The sequence below is a fragment of the Euprymna scolopes genome, chromosome 6, assembly GCF_053919585.1.
Source record: "Euprymna scolopes isolate OS-2025 chromosome 6, ASM5391958v1, whole genome shotgun sequence".
NCBI lineage: Eukaryota > Metazoa > Mollusca > Cephalopoda > Sepiida > Sepiolidae > Euprymna > Euprymna scolopes.
This window is the reverse complement of record NC_136487.1, coordinates 65,620,671-65,632,843: the sequence shown is the minus strand read 5'-3', so window position 1 is coordinate 65,632,843 and position 12,173 is coordinate 65,620,671. Positions and strand designations below refer to the sequence as shown.

General features: G+C 35.0%; 1 protein-coding gene across 2 annotated transcripts in view; it reads right to left on the bottom strand.

The window, feature by feature from the left end:
* LOC145277674 (transmembrane protein 143-like) overlaps positions 1-12,173 on the bottom strand; it is a 60,873-nt gene that overhangs the window by 6,557 nt on the left and 42,143 nt on the right. For both annotated transcript variants that reach the window (XM_080129338.1, XM_080129339.1), the window contains one exon: positions 3,723-4,344. In XM_080129338.1, the coding sequence (XP_079985464.1) occupies positions 3,723-4,344 (622 nt within the window). The remainder of the gene's footprint in view (positions 1-3,722; positions 4,345-12,173) is intronic.

Genomic DNA, 12,173 nt, shown 5'->3' with positions numbered 1-12,173 from the left:
TCCTCCATTTAGCATAAATGTTAAAACTAATATACCTAAAGAATTCTTCAATATTGTAGAAAACTCTTTCAAATACCCACACAGATATAGTTCAATTTTTAATAAAAACTCAATAAGAATTTCTTATTCTACTATGCCTAATTTAGCACAAAGAATCTTAGCATCTAATAACAAAAAAATTAAATCAGCCCAAAAAATCTCTTTCCCAATCCAACCAAAAAGAAACTGTAACTGTATTAACAAACATCTTTGCCCACTCAATAATGATTGCATCCATAAAAATGTAATATATTCATGCACAATTACAGAGCTCCCACGCAATTCTCCCATAATAGACAATAACATTTTGCCACCAAATTATCCTTCCTCCGACCCTCCCTCTGATATAATTATTAATCCAACAAACGATTCAACCAGCCCCTCTATTTTCAATCATACAACCAGCTATAATAATAATAATATTTTTCATAGCAGCCATCCTAACACTGATAACACTAATTATCCCCTCCAAACCAATCCTGATACAATTACTGTCCTACCCTCTGTTCATCAAAATGAACAAAATTTAAATTCTCTTCCCAGTATAAATCAACAAATTAATATTAATTCTCGACCCCGAACTATTAATAAAACATATACATATATAGGTGCCACTTCAACTTTAATAAAGAAAAGAATTTCAAACCACACTTCTTTCAATAACCAAAATTCAAATAATAACCAGGGAACTTCTCTAACTACACTGGTTAAAAAGCTTAACTCTACCAATACCCACTTTTCAATTAAATGGACCATCCTAAAAAAAGTTAAGTCTTATACTCCAGGATCTAAGTCTTGTCACCTGTGTACATCTGAAGCTATAACTATTATAACCTCCCCTCAAAGTAGTAATATAATAAACTCTAAAAACGAACTGATCTCTTATTGCAAACATATGTCCAAGTTTAAATATGGTAAATTTGAAATCACATAGCTATTAATTTAACCCTTCAAATATATATCTTTTCCCATTAATTTTTTTTTTTTTTTATATATATAATCTTACCTTCTTAGCTTTTTATATTTTTAATTTTATTTGTTTTTCTTTATTTCTTTGGCCGGTTTTCCATCTGCTGTCTCCGTTTTATGGTATAAGTATACCGATTAATTAAATATATACATCAACCTACTCATTTTTATTCTATGTATTTGTTTACTTATATTTAACTATATGCATTTACATACACATTTATTTGCCTTATTCCGGAGTTTGCAGATACCGGCCTCTCCTCTTATTTTGTATGTAAGTATGTATGTTTTTTGTTTAACTTGTATATGTTTTTGGATATGTGTATATGTTTATGCATGCGTGTGTGTTTGTATATATATGTATATATATGTGTGTGTGTTATTGTATATGTATTCATATATGTGTATATATATTTATATGCGTGTTTGTATGTATATACATGTATGTGTGCATTTGTGTGTCTGTATGTATGTATATGTATGTATGTGACTGTATATATATAATTTTCTATTTATTTATTTATTTATTTATTTTTATTTTATTTTATTTTTATATTTTATTTATTTTTTTTATATATATATGTATGTGTGTGTATGTGTATATATATATGTATATATGTATGTATATATGTATTTATATTTATAACAGACACCCCATTTCTTGAACTTGGCCATTTGTTTGTTCTTCTGATCAGTTTTATTAATTTAATTCTGAGACTTTCACGTGCATATCTAAGCTGACCTAATTATTAATGCTAACTTTCGCGCTTTTTGTCTGGGTCAGTTTGACCTCGCTTTTCAAATTTAAATTGTCACCGTTTTTCGGGGTTTTTTTAAGCCTTAATTGTTTTGATTCATCCAGCCTTGACAGACGTGTTTCAAATATTATCTCTAGTACTTTTCTTTTAATGATTTGGAATTCATTCCATTTGCGCTTTTTTCCAAGGAACTCTGCCTTTTGGATGATTTTGGACCATTTGGAATTTACCCAGTGGATTGAAATTTTAAATTCGACCGTTTTGGATTTTACCATTTTTGGATTTTTACCCTTCACCGGACTATCCATTCATGTGAAATCTTTTTATTATTTTTCTTTTGCCTCCTGTTCCCCTTACCTCACCCTTTTTTTAACCAAGTAAGATCTTTGACTTACTTGTAGTTTCATTAAATTCTTTTATATGCAAAATCCGATCCTGCATTTTGCTAATTCCTGCCTTCTGATGAGAAGGAGAGTATTTCTTCGAAACTCCGCGAATTAAGGACTATCCACTTATCTTGTGCTTCCTTTTTTAAAATTAAATATGTTTTTAACTCTTTTTCAAGATGTCTTTTAACATATTTTATTAATCATTTGTTCATATATATATATATATATAAGAGGCACCTGACATTGCCCGGTCAGAAAATATGCTCAAATATGATATTTTAATTTATGCAGATTTCATATTTATTATTATAAAGTCAATTATTTCATATTATATTGTATCCAATATATAGTCATGATTTCAAAAGTAAAAAAAAATATTTTTTAGAGTGCCATCAGCTAGAATCGAAACTGATAACAAAACATGGTTTCATGATTGAAACTATGCCTACAAATTAAGCAAAGACTGAAGTTCATTTGTACTTAATATGGTTGAACTGTGGAAAGGAGTGTGAATTTTATTTAATACAAGCTGGTCTCCATGACAACAATGTTTTTGGTAGACAAGATGCAAGCAAGAGCGGTTGGATAGTCCACAGAGTTTTATAATTATATACATATACATGCATAGAATTCACTCCTAAACTAATTAATTGATCATTATGAATTTTGTGAAGGATGATAATGAGAGGTATATTTAATTAAATTTAATTTTATTTAAAGAGAATAGAAATGGGATGGAAGTCTCCAATTTTTGTGAAATTTTAACAATAGGTTAATTTGGGGGAGGGAGGCCTCCTCAGTCATGGTTGACAACCTTCCTAGAGGTAGTGGTTACTCGAGCAAATTCCCCGGTTTGCAAACCTGAATTGCTTAAGGAGTAGATAGACACTGCCTATCCCCGGCTTTCACACTCCTTCTTTGTCTATTAACCAGGCACAGAGTTATAATACCAGGGACTCATCAGAGCCACCTTGTGCTTGGCCTTGTTTCCTGACTAGGACATTGAACACCGTTCCCCTATTCCCAATTTCTTTCTTTCTCTCACAAACTGACCAAATTGGGTTTGCTTGCATGCCACTTGTGCTCACTCGGCTGGTTTGGGCCGGTCTTGTCTGAGAGGTTGAGGGTACCTGATTGACAGTTTGTCTGGCTTCTGTTTCTGACTGACAGTACAAGAGCCCTAACTCTTTGGTAGAGCTTAGAGTGGTTGCTCTATCATCAGTTGTATAAATTTATAGATGCTAGAAATCATTGTAAGAGAGAAATGGTGACAGCCAAAAGAAAGCATGCTGAAATAATCAGGGAACGCATAGAATTGCAAAAGATAGGAACTCATGATTTTGGGAAAATACCCCGGCTAATCACAGAAGAGTAACTTATCTTGCCTTTGGTAGCATTTCAGATGCATCTAAGAAAGGAAATAAAAAAAAAGATTTGTGTTCTCCTTGCCCTCTTTCATTTGGCAGCTTTGTACTCCCTAACTTTATAAGACAGATTTACATCCGCAAATAAAAACACATTGCTCTTTATTATAGAGTTAAGGATGAATAAATTACAGAGAACTTACCAAGTTCAGAAGATCTGAGAGTTGCACTTGGCTTCCACGCATTCATGGGATCTCTGGTCGTGAGTAAGAAAAAGTACACAAGGAGGGCTTCTTTGTAGCTCTCGTCTTCGGCACGATCGACAAGCAGTGTCAAAAGGCTTCGATTATTTGCCAGATTCTTATAGTACAGCATCCGCGAGAGTTTTACCAAATATTTATTTCTTTTGTTCTTGTACACAGTCCAAACTCTGATGCTTATCAGTCCAGTTAGTAGAGTAATTAGTAGTGACCAGTCAAAATTATATTCGACCAGCACCATGAAGACTTTGGCCACAATACTGACCACAGCAATACTAAATGAAATTGATAACAGTCCTTTGTCCAGTAAATTCATTCTGACTTTACCATCAGGGAGGACCATTTCGAGGCCATCTACTGGAACATCTTTGAAGGCTTTTAACACAAGTTTGGAATCCTTTTTTTGTCGGATAGCTACCACAAGGCGCTTGTAGTGCTGGACAGGCTGCGAAGGAGATATTTTCCAGAACAAGTATTTGGAGTACCAATTCGGAGGCAAAGGTGGAACTTCTCGGCCTAAAGCCCAGTAACGAAGAATTTCATATTTGTCTCGGTTGACACTGATCTGGAAACAAAAAGTAAGAAAGGTTATTATCAGATGCAACAATTGTAATTATAACAGAATAGTTGTCTCAATTTTTGGAATTATTAAGATGCAGATTGATAACTTGTATTATTTTCCTAAAGACAAAATTTCCTCCCAACTCATCCTGAAAAAAATAGCAATGGAACCCATAAATTTTTTTTTAATCCAATTTTCAAATCTGTTTCTTATGAACATCACCATTATTACCTCCCCTTACTAATCTTTTCTCAGTTTTTAGAGGACAGTCGAGAGCCCCTGCCTCTTGTCCTTCATTTCATTATCTTTTCTCCACCCTGACCTTGTGTTTGCTTAGCCTGTAAAATGACAGAAGAAGAAAAGACAAGCATAATTTTGTAGATCGCTCATTGGTGAACGTGTGCCATTAATTTGCATATGTACACAATTGGTAACTGTTGAAAGGGACAAATTCTAAAGCATGACGGTTGGGTTTTGTTTTTTTGTTGGACAGCTTACAACGAAAACGAACGGTGGAAGATAATATTGAATACATGAGGAAAGAAAGGAAAAAAAGGACTTTCATGTGTTGTATCAACAAAAGGACGTTTTAACACTGTCACTTTTTTTGGGATGGGGGCCCTTTTCATTTTATACACTCCAGAGTAATAATCATATTGTCCGTCATCAAAATTATCTTTTTTTTTTAACCCTAACTCACAACACACATGAGAGGCACGACATTTCTGCCATTATTAATTATCATTTACCTGCGTTATCAATAATCAACCACCTGTATTGCAAACAAAAGAGAAAGCCTACTGTGTCTTTTGTTAGCCATTATGTAGATCCGTCATCCTATGCTGACAATTGGTAGCATTACATTAGCATCTTTCACCGACGCATTGAAAATGCAAAACTGGATAACATAAAGCACTTTATTTTATCAATAAATTTTGAGTAAAATCTCATTGAATTTCATTTTAAAATTTAAGGAAATGTTTCGTTTTTAATAGCCCTTACCCCATCCCACAATTTTCCTTTTGATGACATCAGAGAAAGATCAAATCTGGACAGTGTAGAGAAATATATGAAGAAGAGTAGACTTTAATGGCCTCATCACATTAAAAGAATGGATAAAAATTCTTGAATTAGTAGATGTAGAACAGTTGAGGTAGCAGGTTCAGTTTATAGAGGAAGACGAAGAAAGGCATAGAAGTGATAAAAATTTACCTAAATGATTTAATATAATTTAATGTACTGAATTATTCATACGGAAAAATCATTTGCATAAAAGATGAATGAAATACGCTTTTTCTTTCACCAAAGTGATGCCGTCATTGAATTAAGATAATCGTGGGTGAGAACATGCTTCCTATGAATTGCCGATAAGAACCAATAATAATGTACAAGCAACAAGTGGCATCGTGGAAACTGGGGTTACAACTACTATCATCATTCGTATTATTTGGATTCTTTGGACTACTGTTCTCATTTTGAGTCTTATTTTCAGAACATTTCAGTCAATGTTACATTCTTCTTCTGACCTTCTTCAGATGTATGAGGAGCATTCCAAAAGTAATACCTCCTATTTTTTGTTATTCCATCTGACTGGATTAAACGGGATTGGTTTTTTTTGTTGTTTGTTCAGTTTATTGGCCTATCAACAGCTGCATGGTCATTTAAGGCCAAATAAGTTCATTTTTTTTTTTCTTTGGATGTCTTAGTAAGGTAGGTGTTCTTTATTTTCCAGTATGTCAAGGTAAGATTGGAGGAAGGTCTGTAAGAGATTTGGGTTGAAAAGTTTTTTGTTTTTTTTTTTGTTTTTTTTGGTAGATTTATACTTTGGAGGAGAGGTTTACCTCTTTCAAGTAATTTAGAATTGTTTTTTCATTTATTTTTTCAAAGAGATCTTTAATGTTGTTAATGCTGTAGTGTTTTTGGCGTAGGGGAGCTAGGTCAGTGCAGTTGATTAAAAAATGTTTAACGGTGTAGTTTTCTTGGCAAGGTAAGCATTCAGGTGGATTTTCTCCTTTTAATAGGAATGAGTGGGTGATATTTGTATGCCCTGTTCTTAATCTTGTAATGATCACTTCTTCTCTTCGGTTTAGTTTAGATTTGGGATTCCATTCTCCAAGTGTAGGTTTGATTTCTTGTAGCTTGTTTTTTGTATAAGTGTTCCATTGTTGTTGCCATTTTGTTTTGATATACAGGTTTATGGTTGGTTTAAAGTCAGTGTAGGGGATTTTTATGTTGGAGATTTCCAAGTTTAGTGACTCTTTAGCAGCTAGGTCAGCTTTTGTATTCCCTAGGATGCCAATATGGCTTGGGATCCAGCATAGGATGATTTGTTTTTGAGTATGAAAAAAATCGAGTTTGTTTAATAGATTAGTTATTAGCGGATTGCAAATGTTCTTTTCTTTTAATGAAGTTAGAACTGATAAAGAGTCCGAAAATATTATAAACTTGTTTGCTTGATCAGCACTTATAATATTAAGGGCCAGGTTTATTGCTGAGGCTTCAGCACTAAAGATGGAAGACCTATCAGGTAGGCGTTTTTGGATTTTTCTTTGCCGATAAATAGCAGAGCTTCCGACTTTTTCTTTGGTTTTAGCTCCGTCAGTATAAATGTGTTCATAGTCCGGATAGTCATGAAGAATGTCATGTATTTTTTCCATATAGATGGGTTTGATTGTGTTCGATTTGGGGTGTTTAGAGAGATCTAATAGTATAGGAAAGTGTTTTAGATGTTCGGGTGGGTTTACAGCAGTTTTGGAAAGCTAGGGTGGATGTTTGAGTGTAGAAGCTTTGTGGATTTGCGAGATGTTAATTTTGGCTTCGTCTTTTATTTCTTTCATACGGAGACCATAAGGCTTGATTGCTTTTTTCTTTTTTTGGAATAGGATTTGGTGTTTGGGGTGAAAGACACTCTGGTATATAGGGCTCGAAGTGTTAGATGCAAGTTTTGTATAGTATTGTAGGGCTAATTTTGTCCGTCTCATTTCAAGTGTAGGTTCATTCGCTTCTGCATAAAGACTCTCGACTGGTGTAGTGGGAAATGCTCCAAGTGCTAGTCGGAGTCCTTGGTGGTGAATTGTGTTCAGTTCTTTAATGTAGGATTTTCTTGTTGCACCGTAGATAAAGCAGCCATAGTCCAACTTTGATCTTATCAGTGTTTGATAGAGTTTTAGAATTGTTTTGCAATCAGCTCCCCAGTTTGTATGAGCTATGGTTCTCACAAGTTGCATTCTTTGGTTGCATTTTTTCCTTAAGCATTTAATGTGGGGTATGAAGGTGAGTTTTTTGTCAAAGGTGATTCCAAGATACTTGTATTGATCCGTAACTGTTAGTCTATTATTGTTAATTTTTAGCTCGGGGTCAGGATGCATTTTTCTATGTTGGCAGAAGTGAACACATTTTGTTTTTGTTTGAGAAAAGCTGAAGCCATTTTTGGTAGCCCAGCTAGTAATTTTGTTGATGCATAATTGTAGGTGTCGTTCAATAGTGTTCATATGTTTGGCCTTAAAACTAATCATGAGATCATCAACATAGATGGCATAGTTTGTTCCGAAGTTTATGTTATTAACTATATTGCTTATTTTCACATTAAAGAGTGTAACTGAAAGAATTCCACCTTGGGGAACTCCCAATTCTTGTTTTTGAGACTTTGATAAGATGTTTCCGAGTCTTACTTGGAAGGTTCTGTCACTCAGATAGTTTTTGATAAATGTTGGCATTCTGCCTCTTAGACCTAGTTCATTCAGGTCTTTTAATATTCCATACTTCCAAGTGGTATCAAAAGCTTTTTCTATGTCAAAGAAAATTGTTACCACATGTTCTTTGAGGATGAAAGCTTCTCTAATATAGGTTTCCAAATTTATGATATGGTCAATAGGGCTTCTGCCCTTTTGGAAGCCTGCTTGGTGTTCAGAGATTAGGTGATTTCTTTCTAGATACCAGGATAGTCTTCTATTGATCATTCGCTCGAGGGTTTTGCAGATGCAACTAGTAAGTGCAATGGGATGGTAGTTTATTGGATCTGAGGGGTCTTTTGAAGGTTTAGGTATGGGAATTATAATGGCATGTCTCCAAGTGTCGGGGAATTTTTCATTGATCCAGATATCATTGAAAATTTTGAGGAGGTATTCTTTTGATTTCATTGGCAATTCTTTTAGAAAGACATAGGGGATTTCATCTGGTCCGGCTGTTGAATTATGGATGTTTTTGAGAGATTCTTCTAATTCGTACATAGTAAGGATTTGATTGTAGTATTCAGTGTTGTCTGAATGGAAGCGGATTTGTTGTTGTTCTGCTTGGTTTTTGATGACTTGGAATTCTTTGTTCCTATTAGTCGGTGAGGAGTTTTTGGCAAAGTTTTCTGCTAAGATTTCAGCTATTTTTTCTTTGTTAGTGATTTTGACATTGTGATGGATGAGATGTTTATTAGCTTGTTTAGTGTATTTCCCAGTAATTTTGTTTATCATGTTCCATATTTCCTTAGGTTTGGTGTTTGAATTTAGTTGGCTAACAGAAGTTTGCCATGTTGATTGCTTAGCTTGCTTAATGGTTCTGCGAGCTTTGGCTCGGTTTATTTTGTAATTTTCTAAATTTTCTTTAGTTGGTTGGCTATTAAATTTTCTGAGTGCTGTTCGTCTGGCTCTGAGCGCTTCTTTGCAATCTTTGTTATACCAAGGCTTGTTATATCTTGTTGATGGGGAGCTTTTAGGAATAGTTTTCTCAGCTATAATATTTAGAGTATTGGTGAAGTGGGTAATGTCATCATCTTTTGTTAAATTAGCTTCTTGCACTAGGTCTGTGCGGCACCTTTTTTTGAAATCTTCCCAGTTGGCCTTATGCAAGTTCCATCGGGGTGTTTTAGTGTCATTCTCTAGTTTTTGACCTTCTAGGATGATCGGGAAGTGATCACTCCCACAGGTCTCATGATGTACATTCCATTTATATTCTGGGAAAATACTGGGTTCTGATATGGTGAGATCAATAGCCGAGAGTGTTCCAGAGCTAGGGTGAAGATAGGTGTTGGTTCCGTTGTTAAACAAACATAGTTGGTTTTCATCTAGAAAATATTCGATAATTTTACCTCTTCTGCTTGTTTGTTTGTTTCCCCATAGTTCATTGTGGCTATTAAAGTCACCCATGAGGATAAAAGGTTAAGGGAGTTGTTGGATCAATAAGTTCAAGTCTGCTTTATTTATGTTTTCATTAGGTGGCAGGTATAGGGAGCAAATTGTTAGCGGTTTTCTTAGACTGATGGTTACTGCAACGGCTTGTAGTGTTGTATTCAGTTTGATTTCGCTTTAAATTATATTATTATTAATTAGAATGGACACTCCTCCGGAGGCTCTATTTCCTTGTTCGTGTATATAATCATAGGTTGTATATCGTTTGATATGTAGTGTGTTCTGAATTTTCTTATAGGTTTCTTGTAGGCATATGACTGCTGAGTGAAAAGAGGCAATGAGAAGGTTCAATTTGTCGAAATTTGCCTTTTCACCTCTAATGTTCCATTGAAGGAATACTGGTTTATAGGTCATTGGTGGTAAGGTAATGATCCTCTGTGCTGTGTTTTTTTTTCTTTCTTTTTTTTTAGTTGATTATGGGTTTTAGTATTGGTGTTGATATAAGGTATGGATTTAGTGTAAGTTGTGGAGGGTTTTCAATTAGCTTTGTTTTTTTCTTCTGTTTTTGGCTTGTCTTCTGTTTGGTCTTTTGTTTCGGGTTTTTTGTTTGGGGATCTGGAACTAGAATTAGCATGGGACCTTATGTCCGTTTTGTTTTGGTTTTTCTTTTGTTTTGACGTTGATCGATGGGAGATTTCTTGATTTAAGGTTTCTGTTTGTTGGTTTGGGTATTCTGTTTCCATTTCATCTTCAGGTTCAGTTTGATTTTTAGGGATTGGGGTTTTAGTTCTGGAGTTTGAACGGGACCTTATAACTGTTTTGTTTAGGTTTTTCTTTTGTTTTGGTGGTGTTCGATAGGAAATTTCTTGTTTTGGGGTTTCTGTTTGATATTCAGTCTCCATTTCATCAGTTTCTATTAAATTTTTGGTGAGGATTTCTATTTTTTGTTTTGCTGGTTTATTATTTGGTTTTAAGAAAGTTAGTTCTTGGGGATATTGGCTTTTAAGAGGGGAGGTTTGGGTTTGGGAGGAGATAAATACTTTATTGGGTTCTTTCCTAGTTTCTAGTTTTAATTTTTCTAGTTTTTGAAAGTGTTGTATTTTTAGTTTTTTTTGGAAGTTAAGCAATTCGTTTGGTTCTAGATGTACCAGTTTTTCAATAAGTTCATTATATTTATCAGACTGGTTGGTGGGATTTGTTTTTTCTGTTATTTTCGCATATGTTTTATTTCTAATGACTCCTTCCACTATTGTCTTCGCTTCTAAGTAAGAAATGTTTCGTTTATGCTTTGTGGCTAAGATTTCTTTTTCAATTTTCCATCGTTCACAGCTTTTTGAGTAGGCAGGGTGCTCCCCTTGGCAGTTTATACATTTGGACTCGTGACATTCTCGTTCGTTGTGACTTATTTCTTTAGAGCCACATTTAGCGCACGTGGGATGACCTCTGCAGGCATCTCTATGGTGACCGAATTTTTGACAGTTGAAACATCTCAGAGGATCTGGGATGTATATTTCAACTGGTTCCATGGTGTAACCAATTTTAATTTTAGGTGGAATTTTTGGAGTGTTAAATGTAATAATGTAAGTATGGGTAGGTATTTTTTCTGAGTTTTTCTTTATATAGATTCTTTTAGAGTCAATGACTCCTTGTTTGCTCAGTTCGTTTTGGATTTCTTCTGGTGAAGCCAGTGATAGTTCCCGGCTACGGATAACTCCTTTGGATTGATTTAGTTTATTGTGTGGGGTAACTTTAATGTTAATATTATGGAAAGTTTTCATATTTTCTAAATTTAGGCTTTGGCTTTTTGTCTCAATTTCTATTAATAGGTTACCATCTTTAGTTTTTTTTACCATTTTAGGATTTATTTTCCTTGTTAACACCTTTTCAATGAGAAAAGGGGATAATTTTGACATTGGCGTTTCGTCCAAAGATTCTAATACATAGTATTTAGGAAAATCCGTATTTTCCTCATTATCTGAGTCCGATAAGGCGCGTTTGGGTTTTTTTTTTTGTTTTGACATAAATATGGATAAAAGTTTCTTTGCCTGTGTTCCCCACCCACCCCGGAGCCCAATATTGGGACTTGTCAAGGGGGAAACCCATTCGCCTTGACAGAGTCAGGGCTACACAGGCAGTATACTCAGTCAAGTAAGAAATACCGAGCATCTGTCGTTACTCAATTTTTCACTACCCAAATCTAGAGTGAACAAAATTTTGTGATTGCAGCCATGTCAGGATTGGATTCTACACTTGCTGATTGACCCTTGGCCAGCGCTTTCGAACGTCTACTTTAGGGGTGAGGTTTATCAGTTTCTATGGTTTTGTTTAAGAGGTTTTCTTTTGCTAATTTTAAATTTCTCAGTTTAGTCTGAACCATTGATAGTAGACGTAGTGCTTGACCTGACCAGCCGATTGATCGGATCGGGCCCTTCCGACCGCCCGTCTAACCGAGGTAAGGGCCAAAGAGATGTGTTAGGAAGAGGAGGCTCATGAACTTGTCCTCCAGGACCTTCAATCACCAGGATTCCGTTCCAAGGTGTCACGGGTCGCCACCCACGGCCAACAGGTGGCCCCATTGAGGGACTTTTACCCTCTGCAGGGGGGCAGTCAGTGTATTCTAATGCCCCACTGACAGGGCCAAAGGGGATTGGTATTTGCATTGTTATGATGACTAAACTTAGGCATTCACAACCCAAAAGTTTCATCTCTCTGTTG